This window comes from Thermothielavioides terrestris, chromosome 2 (assembly GCF_000226115.1).
Source record: "Thermothielavioides terrestris NRRL 8126 chromosome 2, complete sequence".
Lineage (NCBI taxonomy): Eukaryota > Fungi > Ascomycota > Sordariomycetes > Sordariales > Chaetomiaceae > Thermothielavioides > Thermothielavioides terrestris.
The window spans coordinates 4,462,588-4,480,854 of NC_016458.1; the positions used below are offsets into that span (position 1 = coordinate 4,462,588).

The 18,267-nt window shown below is 59.2% G+C and overlaps 5 protein-coding genes across 5 annotated transcripts; 2 read left to right on the forward strand and 3 right to left on the reverse strand.

The window, feature by feature from the left end:
* Positions 1–431: 431 nt before the first annotated feature.
* Positions 432–2,102, forward strand: THITE_2113810 (uncharacterized protein). Its single transcript, XM_003652326.1, has 2 exons — positions 432–1,309; positions 1,442–2,102. Exons 1-2 carry the CDS (start codon positions 513–515, stop codon positions 1,908–1,910), a joined length of 1,266 nt encoding a protein of 421 aa, XP_003652374.1. The 5' UTR covers positions 432–512; the 3' UTR covers positions 1,911–2,102.
* On the reverse strand, positions 2,048–4,055 carry THITE_2113812 (uncharacterized protein). The gene is made up of 2 exons (XM_003652327.1): positions 3,832–4,055; positions 2,048–3,614 (listed from the first exon to the last, which is right to left on the reverse strand). Exons 1-2 carry the CDS (start codon positions 3,952–3,954, stop codon positions 2,295–2,297), a joined length of 1,443 nt encoding a protein of 480 aa, XP_003652375.1. The 5' UTR covers positions 3,955–4,055; the 3' UTR covers positions 2,048–2,294.
* A 1,260-nt stretch (positions 4,056–5,315) lies between these two features.
* THITE_2045851 (uncharacterized protein) lies at positions 5,316–6,825 on the forward strand (the record flags this gene model as incomplete). Its single annotated transcript, XM_003652328.1, has 2 exons — positions 5,316–5,373; positions 5,444–6,825. The coding sequence occupies 2 exons, from the start codon at positions 5,316–5,318 to the stop codon at positions 6,823–6,825; spliced, it is 1,440 nt and encodes a 479-aa protein (XP_003652376.1).
* A 618-nt stretch (positions 6,826–7,443) lies between these two features.
* THITE_2010165 (uncharacterized protein) lies at positions 7,444–8,991 on the reverse strand (the record flags this gene model as incomplete). The annotated part of the gene is made up of 4 exons (XM_003652329.1): positions 7,444–8,258; positions 8,319–8,499; positions 8,561–8,624; positions 8,816–8,991. Coding segments are annotated over 4 exons (1,236 nt in total), but the record flags the coding sequence as incomplete, so codon positions are not given.
* Positions 8,992–9,883: 892 nt separating this feature from the next.
* Positions 9,884–14,016, reverse strand: THITE_2065919 (uncharacterized protein). The gene is made up of 12 exons (XM_003652330.1): positions 12,993–14,016; positions 12,763–12,945; positions 12,215–12,700; positions 12,014–12,116; positions 11,894–11,960; positions 11,678–11,839; positions 11,171–11,617; positions 10,892–11,119; positions 10,733–10,837; positions 10,484–10,674; positions 10,209–10,418; positions 9,884–10,086 (listed from the first exon to the last, which is right to left on the reverse strand). The coding sequence occupies exons 1-11, from the start codon at positions 13,794–13,796 to the stop codon at positions 10,384–10,386; spliced, it is 2,811 nt and encodes a 936-aa protein (XP_003652378.1). The 5' UTR covers positions 13,797–14,016; the 3' UTR covers positions 9,884–10,086; positions 10,209–10,383.
* Positions 14,017–18,267: the final 4,251 nt, after the last annotated feature.

The window sequence follows — 18,267 nt, forward strand, 5'->3', positions numbered from 1 at the left end:
AGCATCTGTACCTCCGTACCACGTCATGTTTGCCGTTAGGTACGGTACAAGTTGGTCGTAAGTCAATCCGTATTCGTAACTCGCTGTAACACTCCCGCTGCGCCGCACCAAAGTGGTTGGTTGGTTGGAGCCTGCCCAACGTCAGCCCCGATCTGGTCAGCTCCAGAGTCTGGCCAGAATCCGACCCACAGACCCCGGCGCCCCGTGTCGACTGCGCAACATGGAACACTTTCAGCCCCGAGCCTCCGATTCCCTCGCATCGAGACGCTCTCGCTGTCAGCAATTCGCACCGTTGACCCGGCTCGCCGCGAGGTTTATTGCAACACAATCCAACGCTATGCGCAGGTAGCACTCTGTCTGCACCCACCCGCTTCCGTCGGCGTTCCCTCTGCGGGGACCCGCTTCTGCTACTATTCCGTTGCATCCCGTCGCTCGCATCCGCCCTCTTGCTACGCAAGTGTACTGCCGGCCGGCCCAACTGGGACAAGCCAACACTGACCGACCCCGACGCGATGCCTCTCGCTCTGGATGATGACTCCCCCTCGCCGGCCCGAACCGCCTCTCCGGCAGCCCGTCTGTCCCTGTCCTCCTCCGATCACCACCGGCACCCTTCGGCCGCGTCCCGGGCTCCGCGCCCAACGCCTCCCGGCGCCCGCCGCCTCTCCTCCGCTGCTGCCGCCCCGCGCGAACCACCATCATCCTCTCCCCCCTCCTTCTCCTTCTCCATAAGATCCCTCTTCGCCGACCTCGTCTCCGTAGCCACCGCGCTCCTGCAGCAGCTGGTCCGGCTGTACCTGACCCTGACGCCGCCGCAGCGCGCGCTGGTGGTGATCGCGGGCGCGGCCGCGCTCGCCCTCTCCGTCGTCTTCCTCGTCCTGTCGCACCGCATCTTCGCCTGGCTCGGCCCGCTCGCCGCCGGCTGGCGCGCCCACCCGGCCGGCTGGCCGCTCGTCTGGCTGGCCACCTTCGCCACCGCCTTCCCGCCCGTCATCGGCTACTCGACCTGCGTCACCGTCGCCGGCTTCGTCTACGGCTTCCCCTGGGGCTGGCCGCTGGCCGCCAGCGCGACCGTCGCCGGGTCCGCCGCCGCCTTCCTCACCAGCCGCGGCGTGTTCGCCGGCTACGTGCAGCGGCTGGTCGGCAAGGACCGGCGCTTCGTCGCGCTCGGCCAGGTGCTAAGGCGCGACGGCCTCGGCGTGCTCGTCATGATCCGGCTGTGTCCGCTGCCGTATAGCCTGAGTAATGGGTTCCTGGCCACGGTGGGGAGCGTGAGGGCGAGAAGCTTCGCGCTGGCTACGGCCGCGGCCACGTACGTATCCTCGCTCCTCTTCTCTCTTCCCTGAAACTTGAATACAGGACGATACTACTGGAATTGGGTCGGAAGAGGGCGGGGGAGGGCAAAAGAGAAACAGCAAAAACAAAGGAGCTGACGAGAGCACAGGCCGAAACTGCTGATACACGTCTTCGTCGGCTCGCGGCTCGCGCTGCTGGCCGAGTCGGGCGACAAGATGACGGGCTTCGACCGCGCCATCAACTTCGTCAGCATGGGCCTCTTCGGCGTGCTCGGCTTCTGCGTCGGCCTGCTCATATACCGCCGGACCATGGCGCGGGCGGCGGAGCTGGCGCGCGAGGCCGAGTTGGAGGCCGGCGACGCGCTCCTGGACGGCAGCAGCAACCCGGCAGAGGGCGACGACGAAGACCTGGAGCAGGGCGTGATGCTCGGCGATGACGACCTGGAGAACGGCCGGATGGTGCACCCGGACGAGCTGGATGCTGCCGCGCTCATGGAAGACGACGACATCTCGCTGTGGGATACGGCCGGCGACGGCGGGTACAGGGACAGCTGGGATGACGGCGCCGCTGTCGGTCAGGGCGCCGGTGCCAAGGGCGTCGGGGCGAATGGGCACTGAGGCCGAAGGAGGTATCAACGGCGTCCACACGTAGTAGAAAGAATGGGCTGTGAGATGTATATATGCCGGCCGGTCTTGTCAGGCCTCGGTCAGTCAGTTTGCTGAGGGTTTTCGCATGAAGCGGCGTTGGAGTTTGGAGATGTGTTATTTCACACGGTTGGCGCCTAGGATCTGGGATAGACGGCGGCTATAGACCCTTCTCCATACACTCAGTCTGGAGGGAAACGGTATAATATTGCTTCGAAGCACGGCTTATGGTAGTTCTCTACCAGACGCTCGTGATGGCCGACAGGTATCTCTCGCTATGCACTCCCTAACTCCTTGCTTTGCGATGCCTGTAGAAACATGAAACCAAATATGCCAACCCATGGTTTAAGAGACCAATCAATGCCCCTGGAATTGCTTCATGAACTCAATCGCCTGCTCCATAGGGTACCCTATGAAGACTGGGCCACGTATGTTAAAGACAACCGGCGGGCGGTCGCCCCTGTCCGCCGCCGGTCCGGCCGTTCCAGGGACGTTGATAAATGTAGGCTGCGGTCTGCTCGATGCGGGTGTTTCTTTGGATGGCATGGCCTTCTGCTCCACTGGAGCGTTTGCGGCATCCTCCTGCTTTACGGCTCCCCCGAACACCTTAGAATGGTCGAAGGGGCATCTGCTTGCTGTCGCTGCCGCTGGCTTCGGCAAGGCTTGTTCCTGGGCAGGCGCAGGTGGAGAGGCTTCGCGTCGCTGCGCGATGCCCGCCTCCACGGGCACGGAGATCCCCCAGGGTCGGCTGGGGGACTCGCCGACTCTAACGTCCCTCATCGGGCGGTCGAATCGACTTTCCCGCTCTTCGTCTACGGGCGCTTGATTCTCCGGCCCCGGGTCAGCGGCCGCAACCGTCTGTGCCCAGTCTTCTACTCTCTTGTTCGAAGCCTCATCGACTTCATTCTGCTCTTCCTTCGACGGTGGCAGCATCGGCTGGTGGATACGACTCAGGTCTTTGACCATGTTCACGAGATTACCGTACTTGGCATCGAGCTTCCGTATCTGCTCCTCGTTCCGCTGATACCTCCTGACGCATACCTCGTGGCTGCGCGGAATGGCGTGCTTGTGGGTCTCAAGATAGCGAGCAATCTCTTCGGGCGAGTGCTTGTCAAGAAAGCGGATCGGGCACTTGGAAGGGACAGCGGCAGACGGCGACGCGGAGTCGTCGAACATAGCAGCGCAAATAGGATCAGCAGGTTGATGCCGCCCGGGATCGGTCGCGCCAGCCGGGTCCTGAGAACCGTCGACCCGCTCAGCGCCGTCCGCAAGGCCGCCGTCTCGAGTTGGCTTGGCCGAGAACGGGCAGGCTAAGGCGCCTTTCTTGCCTTCGACGGTGAAGTCCTTTTCGAGGACCGTCGACGTCGAAGTCAGAGTCTCCATGCCTGGAGAGACGGACGACGATTCTCTGGCCGACGATTCTTTGGCCTCCCGGCCGCCAACGTCCAGGTCTTCACAATTTACAATAGCCGCGAGCTGCTTTGCAGCTTTGCGGCCCTCCCGGATCAGCAGCGCAATCTGGTGCTGGCTACTACCGGTCTCGCCGCGCTTCGGCAAGGGGACAACCGAGGCGCCGGTCGCCAGGGGATCCTGTACACCCGGTGACAGCTGTAGTTTCGCTAACGTCTCCGAAACTTCGGGCACGGCAGGCGCGTACTTGTCGGCGAGATATTGGTACTGGCCAAGCTGAGCGTTAGCTGCGTGGTAGCTTTGAAACGGCTCGGCAAATGGGCGGGATGATGGCGCAAGTCAGGCAACAAAAGTTTTCTACATCTACTGTGCAACCCTAAGGAAGACAGCTCCAGATCTAGAGCTAAAAAAGGAGATCATCACGAGAGGAGTGAGGGAAAGGATTTGCAGAATCCCCTATTTGGGATCACAGCATCCGACGTACCTGCTCATGCGCATACCGCAGCTTATGCTCCAAGATGGTCTTGCGGTCAATGAGCGACTGCACTTCGTCCGAGAGCGCGATGAAGGACTCTGTGAGAGTCTGGATTAGGCGGATGTCACCCATACCACATGGGCGTAGCAGCGAGGGTCGTCTCTGGTCGGTAATCAGCATTCGTTGTGTTGAAGGGTTGCATGGAACCCGAGCATCCCGCAGGCCTTTTTCCCGAGTTTTGGCCAGACACCCAACGGCCCACTTGGCGCGGCTGGCGTCATGTTTGGCCGGTTCCGAGAGGAGGTCGGCCCCACCGGGACAAAGAGCGCCCCACTTACCTCTTCTATCAAAGTATAACGACAACACGTCGATTGCTTCTGAGCTTTGAATTCAACTACATCACTGTGTATATCGTGTGCTGGCCAAATCCTGCGCTCTGTGTGCCGGCTGCATCTTGCACACCGTGTGTGTCAGCTGCATCCTGCACTCTTGCCAGCGGCACCTTGCACTCTCTATGATGTGTAGGGTGTATATTGCAAGAAAATGGACTTGGAATGGAAGAGAGGCTGCAGCGGAGGAAAGGGGCTGTAAGCGGAGACGGTGCCTTAGCACTAAGACATGTACATACAGCCAAAGATACGCACAGGGACAATTTCATAGTCAAGTCGTTCTCCGGAAGATAATATGGCAGGATCTAATGATCGAAAACGAGTGATGGACACTGTTACTGTTTTACCCACGGAACACAGGCTTGGCGCCATAAAAAACGATGGAAAGGCGGGTTGATATCTTCTAACAAGTGTGGTAGCGATGCCAGAGATGCCTCCTGTGATAAACGCGACTCTGGTGCTGACTAAAATACCCGTCAATCTTCCTGATGGCCGTGTGCTGCATCCTTCAGCGCCGAGAAATCCTCTCTCATCCGGAAACGGGAGTGAAGACCATTTCGGCCCCCGGAGGCCATTTCTCTTCCGGAGACCATTTCGGTCCCCGGAGACCATTTCGGCCCCCGACGACCAATTCGGCCCCCTTTCCCTCCCACTGAAGGAAGCAGCACAGGCCGTCAAGTCAAAAGGATGGATCTTAGTCAGCACTAACAGCCCATTTCGGCAGGTCGGCTTCAACCATCCCATACTTCGAGAATCCTGAGAATATCAACGCCATTTCCGCCATCGTTTTCAACACCTGGCGTGCTACGTGATGGGAGAGAGAGTGGGTGGTTGCGGAAAGATGCGGGCAACGCCAAGAAAGCTAAGAAAGGTGGGCAAAGCTCGCAGATGCGGGCTTGTGTATATAGAGGTAGAAACCTGAGGTGCAGTGGACCGTGGATAAGTATTTGAGGGCAGTCGCACTTGGCTTGAGGAGCCGGAAAACCATCACCCAATCCACCAGCCAATCTACCACAGCACACCTGTTTCTGCCTTGGAACTTCACTCTGCACACGCAAGCAACCGCAACCTCTTCCCTGTTATCCATTCCCCCGTCTTGTAAGCATGGCGTCTGCTGTTCAGGCTGCGCGGCTGGTCAGCCGAAAGGCACATGTCCTTCCTGGTAAGAGCCAGGACACGTCCTGCAGCGCGCACCATCCGGCCGAGACCCCTTCAGCTAAAAACATGTCCAGGACAGCTGCACGTTACCGAGCTGTTTTTCGAGGTGCCCAAGAACCACGCTCGGCCCGAGGCTGGCACTCTGAAGCTCTTCGGTCGCAGCGTCCGGAAGCATGAGCGGCCCGTCGTCCCCCTTTCCGGGTCGGAGCTCGCGAGCAAGGAGAAGCTGCCGTATCTAGTCTACCTCGAGGGCGGGCCAGGGTTCGGTAACCAGGACCCTCAGAGCCATCCCCTGACCGAAGTCGCCCTCAACCGTGGCTACCAGGTCTTGTACCTAGACTCCCGCGGTACCGGCCTCTCCACCCCCATCAATGCCGACACCGTGCTGGCTCAGGGCGGCCCCCAAGAGCAGGCCGACTACCTCAAGCTCTTCCGCGCCAACAGCATTGTGCGCGACCTGGAAGCCGTTCGGCTGTGCCTGACTGAAGACTTCGACGACGACAAGAAGCCCTGGTCCATCTTCGGCCATTCTTTCGGCGGTTTCGTCGGCCTCACCTACCTCTCCAAGTACCCGCAAGGCCTCCGAGAAGTGTTCCTCACTGGCGGCCTTGCTCCCATCCGGCGCACCGCCGACAAGGTCTACGCGGCCACCTACAAGAAGGTCACCCAGCGCAACGTAGCCTACTACAAGAAATACCCCGAGGACGTCGCCACCGTCCGCCACCTAGCCGCGCACATCGAGTCGCACCCGGACGGGCGGATCCCGCTGCCCTCCGGCGGCCAGCTCACCGCGCAGCTGTTCCTGACCCTGGGCCTCGCCTTCGGCGGCCACGGCGGCCTGGACGAGGTGCACTCCCTGGTGCTGCGCCTGGCCGCGGACCTGGACCAGTTCGGGCGCTTCACGCGCGGCTCGCTCGGCGCGCTCGAGGCCCGCATCCCCTTCGACGCTCACCCGATCTATGCGCTGCTCCACGAGGCCATCTACAACCGGCTCGCGCGCGGCGCGCCCGCCACCAACTGGGCCGCCCTGCGCGTCGGCCAGACCCTCCGCCAGTTCGGCTGGCTGGCCGCCGGCGGCGTGACGGACTTCCTCCGCGCCACCGCCGCGTCCGAGCCGCTGTACTTCGCCGGCGAGATGGTCTACCCGTTCCACCTCGACCCGGGCAGCGCCGAGCTGCGGCCGCTAAGGGACGCCGCCGAGGTCCTCGCCGCGGAGGACGAGTGGGACGAGGACCTGTACGACGAGGCGCAGCTGGCCCGCAACGAGGTGCCCGTGTACGCGCTGAGCTATGTGGATGACATGTACGTCGATTTCGAGTTCGCGCGGGAGACGGCCTCGTTGGTGCGCGGCATCAAGGTGCACGAGACGAACGGGTGGTATCATGATGCGGTGCGGTCCAAGTCGGCGGAGGTGCTCGCCGCGATCTTCAAGCTGAGAGATGACGATATTGATTGAGGGATCGTGGGGGCTCGGTGGAATGCGATGTACGGTCCTTTCTGCGTATTTTCGACCAGCCGTCCACTCGTTCCCAGTACAGACCTCCTGGCTATTACTGCAGCCATCGTAGGTGTGCCAAGCACGGGTCAATGGAAGGACTGTTGATTATAACCACACGTCCTACACAGGGGACAAGAGTTGGGTTATCGCATCCTATTATAAAAGCATGCGTGGGGTACACATGAATGCTTAGATGCTATCACAGTCTAGCCAGACCCTCCCCCCAGTCACTGAGATCAAACGGAATATTCGACGGCGCTCCATCACCTCCGTAATTCAAGAGGCCGCGCGCCAGGGAATTATCCTCATATTCCGACCCCAAAAAACCAAGGATCCATGAAAATCACCAAGCGAAACAGAGACTTACAGCCTAACGCTGAACAGCATCCTCTCCAGCCCCCGAAAACGCTCTCTCCACACCCGCATTTCCGCGACCCTTCTTCTATCCCTCGAACCGCAACACCGTCTTCCACCAATCCGCGGGTACCCAAGGCCTTGGGCGGGACCATACACGCCCGGATGATGATGAGGATACGGGCCACCGCCAAACGGCCCGGGCCCGCCGCCGCCGTGCCCCGGGCGAACCATGCTCGGCAGCGTGCGCCCGTTCACGTCGTCCTCGCGCCGCGCAGCCATCTCCCTGAGCAGCAGCGAGGCAATCTCCGGGTTGGCCAGCAGGAAGCCGTTGGTCTCGTGGGGCGCGCGGCGCCAGGGCTGCAGGAAGCCGACGCGCGCGAAGATCATCTTGAGCAGCGCGTCGTTCTCGGGCAGGCCGTCGTACAGCTTCCGGCAGAGGTAGAGCACCTCGGCGACGGCGGCGTCCGAGCCGGCCGACTCCAGCATGTCGATGGCCGCGCGCGCGACCTCCTTCTTGAAGCCCTCGAGCAGGAACTTGTTGGCGAGTATGTACATGTCGATGGTGAGCTCGTAGGCGAGGAGCCAGGTGCGCAGGTCCTCGCCCGCGATGCGGCCGCCGTTGGGGTCCGAGGGCAACCCTGGCGGCGGGGGCGGAGGGCTCATGCGAGGAGCGGGAGGGGCCAGGCCGTGCCGGTGGCGGTGCCGCAGTGGGCGCCGGAGCTGCCGTTCCGGGTCCACGTCCACGAAGTGGCCTACGTGAGTTGTCGGCGGAGGGATGCGCGGAGCGCGACATGACCAGCAGGGAGGACCAGAAGCCGCGGCGCATTGCGGGCAGGTGCAGTTGGGCCGGTGCATGCCTGGGTGTTTCTGGCGAATGCGCTCCCAATGGCGGTTCTCGCGCTGACGGCGGCGCTCATGTCGGCGGCGGGAGCGGGCGCTGAAGTCGGACTCGATGGAGGACACCGAGTCCGAATCCGAGTCGGCGCCAGTTTCAGCGATCGCGTTCTCCTTCCCCTTGTCTTGGTCGGGCACTGCTGGGATCGGTTCAGAAAACGGCCGGTTTTGGGCGATCCCTTCGAGCGAAAGCTACTTACCCAACACCGAAGCGGCTGGCTTGATGGGCTCATATCTCCCCTCGTAGAGATAGGCGACGAGAAAATGAAAGATGGCGGGGTTCTCTTCTGGAAGATCGATAGACTGGGTGCCCGATTCCCTGAAGTCACCGCAGAGAGCTCGTTCAAAGTATTCGGATTTCAAGAGTACTTGTTTATGCACCTGCAGTTGCGGTTAGCACAGATGCGACATCGTAGAGGTCTGCACGCTGTTCGCTACATACGTAAAAGATCTCCTGATCAGGCACGGCACCGACGCGCAGCGGTATGATCGGGGAGCTGTAGCGTCTATGCTGGGTATCAGCAACGATGATGACTTGACCGACACAGTACAGTGGCAGCGAGCTTGAGAGACAGATGCGTCGACAGCCTGAGAGCAGCGACTGACGACATGGGAATGCGGCGATCCGCGCCAGTCCGACTGCCGCCGGGGGTTGCTTCGGCCGAGAGTGAAGCCGGTACAGGGAGATGCAGCTCACCCGTCGACGGTCGACAACCAGAGATCCTCCTTTGGATCGAGCGATTCATTGCGCACTGAGGGTTCGGGCACGGAGTCTAGCACGACGACGTCGGGGACGGTTGTGGATGGCTCCCTCATGATATCGCCGAGCGTGCGCTCACCCCTCCCGCGGCCGCTGCCGCTGGACTCGGCGGCAGATGGAGCGCCGGCAGCACCCGCGCTGGCCGCGTGAGGCGCCCCAGACATTGTTTGCTCTTCGGTGTCTACCTATGAGAGACGAGGCGGAGCGCAACTCGAAGCCAGATGGCGAGCGCGGCGCAGACGTGATGGAAGGGAGGTCAGGTCGTGTAGAGCGAAAAGAACAACGAGAACTTCAGCCGCTGGAAATCCGCCGACGCTGCGGACAAATACGAGTCGAGGCAGGTTCCCTCTTTGACTGTGGCAAGGCTGCGAAACCCATCTTGGCCCTCGTGATTGACTCCAAGCACAAGAGACAGCCGGTCGCCGACTCGCCAACACCCAGGCCCACCACCGGTGCACCGGTGCACCGGTGCACTGAGGTTGCCACGGCGGGCAGCAGGGAGTGGTGCACCGGATGGTGGCTCCCAGGCAGCCACTTTTATTCCGCGCCGAATGGGGTGCGGCGGTGCGGTTGTGAGACGTTTGCGCGAGTTCAAGCTTCAACACGACGGATGCGATGGAGGAGGGACTGTGGCCGGCAGCCCTCCCTCTTTTTCTGTGCGCAGGAAACACCGTTGACTGCGCTCCCCTCCATGGCCTGGGTGGATGGTAACCTACGGTAATTTTTATGGGGCTGCTACAGCTGTGATGTTCCAGATTGTCCAGCCCGGCAGCTGGAGCGGTGATGCAGACAGGACGTGGAAGATGGTTTGGACTTCGGAGGACGGTCAGGTGGGTATGACAGCGAGGCAGTGGAGGCGGCAAGGCAACCGCGTCGGAACGGTTTGGACGGGTGCCTCGAGCGGGGCTTGCTGTGAGCGCAGCGAATGGAAGCGGGCAAAGGCGCCAAAACTGACAGGACGAGACATGCTGCGGATCTGCGCAAGGGACAGGGACGGGAATGCATCGGGGCGTCCAGAAGTTGCTTCCTGCAGCGTGAATCTCGTGCACGGCCCTGCATGCACTGCAGATCGACCCTGGTCAATGGGAGGATGCGCCCCTCCTTCGCCGTGTTAGTGTAGCAACACCAACTCCTGAGTCCTGGCTTCAATCTTCGCATCACACGTCTCGATCGGTGCATGTAGATCCCGTTCATCTGGTCAGCCCAGACTGGCAAGATAATCAGCGCCGGCGTTTACGCTGCTCAATCTCAAAATGCTTCTCATCAATTGGGTGCATGGAAATTGTCCTAGCAGGTATTCTGTCAACCACCAAGGTACCTAGGTACATACCGAACTTGGGGGATGTGACGGAGATCGTGCACCACCGGCTGGCGTTGTTTCTCGGGCTCCGTGGCATCAGGACGCTTTGATCCTTGAGCAAAGTGACGGCGTGAGCCAGTGCGAACTCGCTGTAGTGTATGTACACCCGCTTAGTCTTGTTGGCAACCAACAGGCCTGTGACTGCTCATTCGTCGTCGAGCTCCTGCTGCATCTCGATCTCTGCGGAGCTGCTGATTCAGTCACGGTGGATAAAAAACAACCGAGTAATTCGGGAAGGATCTTACGCCATAGTCTGTTTGCCGAGTCGGCGATGATCTTCGCTTTTGCCAGCAGTTTCTCCCTGTACTTTTCCTCGTCCTTGGCCCCCAACCTCACCTTGTTCGGCTGTGCTTGCATGAGAAGAGGGAGCAGCTCCTTCGGGTCCGCGTTCGCCACAGCAGCGATTGTCTTGAAGCCGTTGTCCCAGAAGATCCGTCTGTCCAAGGTTAACTGACTGCTTCCCCGTATGGCAAATGGTTGAGGCGCTCTCTTACGCAGTCCTGCTCTTGACGAAGGTAATCTTGGCTAGAGCTAGCAGATCCGACCTGGCCCCAGCCCTCAGCCGGTCTGAGAAGTGATCGAGTGCAGCAGCCATTGCCCTGGGCTGTGTTAGCAGCTCTCTCGGCAGGCCTTGTGATGGGAGGGCGCCTTACCCCCAACCCATTGTTTCGCAGAACTTGATCATGCCAGCAGCAAAGCCCTGACAGGTCTGAGCCAAAGTCTGAACAGACCCCCGCGGCACGTCGTATTTCTGCGCAACCCGGTGTATGGGCATCTCGTTACAGAGATCTCGCAGCTGCAAAGCAAGGTAAAATCGATGGTAGCGCCGTGCGACTTCCTTCTCTTCGCTCGTGGACTCACTCAGGGTACCTCCGTGGAGCCTGCAAACCCATGTCAGCCTAGTGCCAGAATTGTCGAGGCTTTTGACCTACATCTTGTTGACAGTGACGGGCTTAAGTCCAAGAAAGTGCATCACCCTGAGACCGCTGTCATCCAGTTGCTGCATCTCGTTCCAAAAGACCCGCCAATTGACCGTGCCTCCTCCCATGTCATGCACCGGTGTAAAGTTGTAAAGGACATGCATCTCGCCGTCCATCACAAAGGCCTGCAATGCTTTCTTCAGCTCATTGTGGACGAAGAGGCCGTCCTCGGGATCGAGGGACGACGCAACGACGGCTTTGCCTAGTCGGGTTGCGTGAAAGCTGCCGTCGTCGCCGCGAGTGATGAACTCCATCTTTCGGAGCTCGTCGATGCCGGTCTCGATGCTCTGGCGTATCGAGTCTGGCTCTGCCGAGAGCGCCAGCATGGTTTTGCTGACATAGTCGTCAAGAGATTCGCGGCTTGTCGCTAGCCGAATCGCAATGACTTCAAGCAAGGCCCTACACCACGGTTAATGCGAGTCAACCTCGTCACTGAGCAAAGCGTATCCGGACGCTGACCTTCGAATACGGCGCTGGTCTGAGATGAGACAGCTCGAGATCTGCGGGAGATCGGCGTGCATGAGATCAACGACGTCCTCCAGGTCGTTTTGTCGACAGCAGAGGTAGGTCTCGCCCACTTCATCCTTGCCCTTCCTCCCAGCCCTGCCGCGCATCTGACGCCTGGAGGGGGTGTTAGTTGGTGCCTATCTCTGTTGACTTGAGCCATCGGCTTACAGCATAGCAGGGCCGACGAAGTCGCGCCCCATTCGGGCATCATGAAGAATAACACGCCTGGCGGGCACTGAAGTCGTAAGCCAAGCGAGGCTTTCAAATGATAGCAGGTCAGAAACTCACGGTTGATGCCGGCTGCGAGAGAGCAAGTGGCGACGCATACTTTGAGCACTCCCCGATCATACGCACTGGTTATTAACTCTCGCTCTTCAGTTGTGAGACCGGCCTGGAGTGTCAGCAAAAACGGCCGGCGAGGGCGTCGAGAGAGGGGCCTACATCTACAGCCTTGGTTAGCGGTGCGGTCGCAGAGAGACAGGAGAGTACCTTACGATGAAAGGCGACTCCAAAAGGAATGGTCTGCTCCAGCTTTGGGTCGAGCCCCGTGCTCAGGCTCCGCAAGTCCCCAAGAAGGTCCAGTCTCTTCTCCTGAGTGGCAGGGTCTACCTCCGCAAACATTGGCATCACGCGGCTTATGAGGATGGCATCCGACTCGCAGCCAGCGCGACTGCTTGAGAACACCAACACCCCGTAGCCCGCCCTGGCCGCTTCATTTGCGAGCGCGACCACAGCATTCCGGACCGCGTCTTTCAGCTCCTTGTGGTCCGAAGGTCTAATAATTCGCAAGGGCTGCACTCTGGGCTCGCTGAACTGACTCCTGGAGTCCAGTTGGTTGACCGTTTTGAGGAGGCTGGCAGTGGTACCCGCAGCATATATCTTCCCTTCGTAGACGAGGTGTTCGTCAATGGGGACCGGGCGGTAGTGAGTCTCGTAAGAATGGCCTTGTAGCCAGTTTTTGAGGAGTTCGATATTCTGTATCCGTGTAAGTGTTCACAGGCTTTCTGAGAGGAGGGGCAGGATGGAGCTCCTCGTACTGTGAGTGTGGCGCTCATGCCAATGATCTGAACTGGCTGGCCAAGGCACAGAACTTTGGTAGCCATGAGCTCCAGCAGGTAACCCCGATAGCCGTCATCGATCATATGACACTCATCCAGGATAACCGCTCGCAAGCTGGAGATGGAGCAATCCTCAATCGCTGCGTTCACCAACGAATTTGCCTGCTGCGGTCAGACCAGGATTCCTGGATTTGGTGGGGGGCACTCACCTTCTCGATGGTGCAGACAGCAATATCAAAGTCCGCCCAAGTGGCCTTGATCTTGCTCCCACCAAAGAAACCAACCACCCGGATGGTGTCTTTGTCAGCCCTGCGAGCCCAAAGCTTCCGTCTATCATCTTGTTCTTTCTGCCCAAGGTCTCCGCGCAGGATGTTGCTCACTACGTTACGCAGCCAGCGGACCTTTTCTTGAACGAGAGCAACATATGGCAGCACCAGGATTGCCTTAGCGTCGCGGCTCTCGAGGACCCGTTTCAGCATGAGAATGTCAGCAACAAGGGACTTGCCGCCGCCGGTGGGAGCGCTATAAACGAGATTCTTTTCCCCTGTCAGGAGACCGGGGCCGAGGAGGCATTGTTTCTGCCAAGGATAGATGGACCTTATGCCCAGGGCAGCAAAGTTCGCTACGAGCTGGCTGGGGAGACCGTAGGCTGGGTGGGACAGGGAAAGCAAAGGGTCGATGGTGGATGTTGGCGTGGCAGCGAAGGCCTGTCTCTGCGAGTACTCGGACGGCAGAGCCCCGACCGGGGCACCCTCGGCATACTCTACTCGGCTTGCTGTGAGTCTTGGAGCCCCTCCTGAGACGAGAAAGCCGCTCGGGGCACGTTGAGGAAGCCGCGGTTGTGGCCGCGCCTGCCCCCGCGATGGCTCGGACCGGTCAGAAGAATGCGAAAGCGAAGCATCATATGGCCTCTTTTGGCCGGCAATGATTGTGGTGGGATATGACTGCTGACGATCCCTTGCAGCCTGCAATGTTGTTGTGTGCCAGATGCCGAGCTTGGGTTTGTCTGCCATGGCGCATTGTGGTAGGGTACCGATGTACCCCGGCCAGTACTTCCGGCGAGCTCAACGGGTTGGGGACGGCGCAGAGGCAAACGTCGAATTCATCTCGAAATTGGAATCGGCTCACATATACGCAATGTTAGGAGCGGACATCACCCCTGGCCATGATTCATGTTGCTGAAGGGGTAGTTGCACAATAAGATCCGATCGCTCAAGTCGTGATCCGAGGTTGGAAGGTGGTTGGTGGTTGCCTGCCATGCTCGGGAGGTCGCGTCTGACGCGCCCCGTTCCCGATGGTCTGGCAAAAGCAGGGGTGGGACTCCACTTTTGTTCCAGATTGTGGGGCAGAGACAACGGATCGTTCCAGCCCCTGTCACCGACTGGAAACGAACACCAATGCCACGGAGCAGTGAATCCGTGACCACCTTGATGCCTACACAGTGTCGCTGTAACTTGGTCAAATCGTTGTCTGCGTATTTGTCAGGTTTCAGGACATCCTGTCGGACAGCGCTTCGCAAGGACAGCAGAGACTTGTGTCAAAACGCCAGCTTTAGACACAATGCTGATCCGATGTCTGTCGTCGCGTTTCACACTCGTCTTTCGTCCGGGGACGAACTTGTTGATGCCTTCGTCCTTTTTACTGAGCTACCAGGTAGGTGCGCCGGGAGATTGCACGGGGACGAACTTGTTGATGCCTTCGTCCTTTTTACTGAGCTACCAGGTAGGTGCGCCGGGAGATTGCACGCCCAAACAAGTGTGGCTGGGTTGGCAATTGCTGTGCGAAATCTATTAATTCCCAGGCACCAGGACGGCATACATTCGTCACTCGTGGAACAATCGGACTTTGTTATGGCAGTGGGCCTCGACTGATTTCGTTTCGACCAACAGCACCACAATCGGCTGAACCAGTTGACGCCATTAACATCCAACGCGAGGGCAAGTGGCGACATGGAACACGCCAGACAGCAACCATCGGGCAACAAGGCTTCCAGGTTGTGAAGATGGCGACGACCTGCCAAGCTTTGCTCACAAACCAATCTTCCACTGTGATCTCACAAGCTGTCTCTGAGAGGACATGGTAGACCAGTCTTTCCGCCGTTGATGGGACCTGTGAGCCGAAACGAATGCGGGCGGGCCCGGCCTTAGGTTAAATCCCTACATATAGCAGTGGTAATAGGATGTTGGTGGATTATCGACGGAGGTCAAGCCCCAGCCACGGGTACACTCCAAGGGAGACAGAACCACCAATGCTCCGTCATCTTCATCCTTTCAGTAACTACTTGTCAGGGCTCCGAAATCGCCGCAGTCGATTGCCCGACAAGCGAGTACGGCAAAGGTCTCAGGTAACGATGGGAGGTAACCAAAAGACGGCAGTCCCCGGCTGCTGAGTATGGCTCCTTGTCACCGGCCCACCGCCACAGCTGGATCCAAACCCCAGTGCGGAGAGAGCAGATTCCGCACTGGCTCGGCTCAATCTAATCCTGTCGACTCATCTCGCCTCACACGTTCACACACCCAGATAGCCCACGCCAACCCCCGCCTCATCCGCCAAATGCCAAACGTACCAGGACTTGGGGAAAGATAGTTACAGTGGGAGTCCGCAGTGTCACTCAGGCCCAAACAGGGTTCACTTTTCCCTGGCTTGCTGTCGAATGCGGGAGTGACATGCTTCTCAGAGCATTCGATTCGGCAAAGACACGCGCTCAGACCCGTGTCGTGGAGGCGGATGGCCATCCGCTCTTCAGATTGCCAGGTGCGTTCAAGCCCCAGCCCTGCTGTGTACCCTAACTCTCGACATGATGCACCAAACAGGTCAGGGTCAGATGGACGGCTGGCCCGGAACTGGCGAGTGAGAAACAGGCAGCCCTCTCACTTCATCAGGAAGACCCCAGCTGTGCCAAGCCCACATTCATACTTATTCAACACAACACCAGCTTCCGGCTTGCTGATCATTTGGGACGCTTCGCCCCATGGCTGGCTTCCATTGCAAGATGACCATTTACACCGCAGTCATCCGCCAGAGGGAGGTTGCAGCAGGAGCTAGGCGGTCACGAGCCCGCAATTTCATGCGTGAGAACACAAACTCAACCGCCGTGGCGCAGGGGTTTCTGTGCAGTGCAGAGTAGTGTTGTGTGCGGAATACATACAACGGTGAATGTGGAGCTGGGCGCCGAGTTTCCACCTCGCCTCCCTGGAGTCCCTTGCTTGCATTTCACCGACACCAACTTTTTGAAGGAACCTACCTTATTTTATTGTGTACCCGGTAGTTAGGCCCTGTGCGCTGTGGTTGGGTTGTGTAGAGGGAGAACCCCCCTTGCTGCATGGTAGTTAAACTCAATGTCTGCTGTAACCGGCCAGATCTGTAACAGGCATCTGCAGCAGCAGAGACGGCGACATCATTTCCAATTACGCGGTCCCTGGTGGCCTATCCATGCGAGGGACCATCCATCCCATTGGCAGAGCCCGTTATTTCTCATCAGCGCTGCCTTCTGCGGCGCCGCTCTTTTTCCCCCAACGAGGGAGCGCCACTGACCTGACGCCGGAGAACGATGCCAAGACTGTCTCCCGGAAGTGCGTCCCAACGCAGCCCTCGACATGGTTGCCGATCGCTGTCCCACCAAGATTACCGCGCCGGGCAAAAACGCCTCGACGTCAGTCTGTGGGCGAAGTAGTGCGAGTCTGCCTGTCCTATTCAGAAACATTCAACTTCTCAGTAAGGACAATGGCATGCATCTGAGCGGAACATGAAGGCTGGGACGCTCTGAAGACCGAGGCGCTGTGATGCGGGGCACAGACGCCGAATGCCGCGAGACAGGAATTTAAGAGATGGCATCTTGGGGGTGTGGGGACCCATACCTGGTAGTATCATCCACAGACGGTGCGGCAAGGGAATGAGTGAATGGAGGGGGACATGGAGGCCATCTTTGATCTGTATCAGCCCGAGAAGCAATCGACGTCGGACAAAGAGACGCCATGGCTTCCAGAAAAGGACGCGGGGTGTTCCAGACTAGTGCCGAGCTTTGCACGCATGCAGACGTAATCGCCCGACACGACAAACGCATCATGATACAAGCTCTGTTGTCTTTCCCCGGCAAGGAGCGCATTAGTTTACGTGGGGAACTCCAAGCATATATGGATGCTCTACACATCATCGCTGGTGTGTCAGGTAGGTGTGCTGGCTTTCGGCTTGTGCTTGATAGGTATTTTGACGGTCGTCGAATGAGAGAGCCGGCTGTCTCCCGTTCTTCCAGGTTGAAACCCAACCCGCATGTGCATGCGGGAGTGAAAGGGGAAGTGGAGGGGGGGGGGGCTCTTGCCGTTTCCCTTGTTAATTAACACTCCCTTTGGGAAGTGAACCTCACACGGCCCGCCTAGCTAACAGCTCTGCCTGCCGGCAACCTCCATGTTCCAGTTGCCCATCCCAAATCGCACTCGGACATCGCCCACAGCGTGCTAAACGCCGGCTCGAGGGGGAGCCAGCCACGAGCGGTTTTCGGCAGGCCGCCGTCTCGCACGGTGTTATCCACCTTGCTGCTCTTCACAATTCGCAGCACAGGCCATTGGCCGTGCGAAACCACCTAGGTGTCCCCACATTTCCGGTCTGTTGTCATGCCTGGACGGGATATTGGTTCGTTACTACCACTGGGTACCGTACTCTGTAGCTCAGTGATGCTAGGTATCAAGGACGATGGAATTGTTCCAATTCAGCGAGGGAAATCCGGGAGTCGGTGCCGTCGGTGAAGACGTCAATTACATGCCACCCATGCTGCCGTGGCCGGGGGTTGCAAGTGGGTGGGTGGCCATCGCTGCGCGCAGGAGGAAGCGGATGAGGTTGACGAGAGGGTCCCCGGGCCCGAAGTAGCGCGGAAGTATCCCCGTGACCACATGGGGCGGCACAGCCGACGTTGAGACCTGGGCGATGCAAGAATGCTAATCCCTGCAGTACGTAATCTCTACCTGGCGCCTCATAGTCCCACAGCGCAGGCGTCGGGCCCACTCTCCTGGCGCGCTATGTACCCGGCGCCCCAGTTGCTTCGAAGCTTGATGCCAGCCATGCTGCGCAGTATGAGGGTTCCCAGCGAACGTCCCAATGGCGCCGCCTTGCCCGGTGCAGCAACTGCAAAGATGACAGGGCGCAGAAAGAGGAGGATATGCAACCAAGGTATTCCGTACCGTGACCGTACCTTACCGACCTAGTGTAGAGATCGCTTTTTTTGCCTTGCCGGCCTTGCCTTGCCTCGCCGTCCCGATCCCTTCCTGGTCGATTCGACGTTTCTTCGTTTCTGCGTTTCTTCGCGGGTCTCCATTATTACCGACCTGACTTAGCTACCTACCTTAAACCTTTTCCGCCCGCATATCTCTCTCTCTCCCTTCCATCCTTCCCATTTCTTCCTCTCCACGAAAGGTTCGTCTTCCCACGCGCCACCCGGCTCGGCTGGTGTTGTTTGCCCACGCTCATCCCAACTTCGTGCCCTTTAGACGG

Bases quoted from the DNA above. Each gene is read 5' to 3' on its own strand.
- THITE_2113810 (XM_003652326.1), top strand. From the start codon at position 513: ATGCCTCTCGCTCTGGATGATGACTCCCCCTCGCCGGCCCGAACCGCC. The intron at 1,310-1,441 runs GTACGTATCCTC...ACGAGAGCACAG, and splicing joins CTGGCTACGGCCGCGGCCAC to GCCGAAACTGCTGATACACG.
- THITE_2113812 (XM_003652327.1), bottom strand. From the start codon at position 3,954: ATGGGTGACATCCGCCTAATCCAGACTCTCACAGAGTCCTTCATCGCG. The intron at 3,615-3,831 runs GTACGTCGGATG...CAGCTTGGCCAG, and splicing joins TGCGGTATGCGCATGAGCAG to TACCAATATCTCGCCGACAA.
- THITE_2065919 (XM_003652330.1), bottom strand. From the start codon at position 13,796: ATGGCAGACAAACCCAAGCTCGGCATCTGGCACACAACAACATTGCAG. The intron at 12,117-12,214 runs GTACTCTCCTGT...CTGACACTCCAG, and splicing joins GAGTCGCCTTTCATCGTAAG to GCCGGTCTCACAACTGAAGA. The intron at 10,838-10,891 runs GTAAGGCGCCCT...AACACAGCCCAG, and splicing joins TGCGAAACAATGGGTTGGGG to GGCAATGGCTGCTGCACTCG.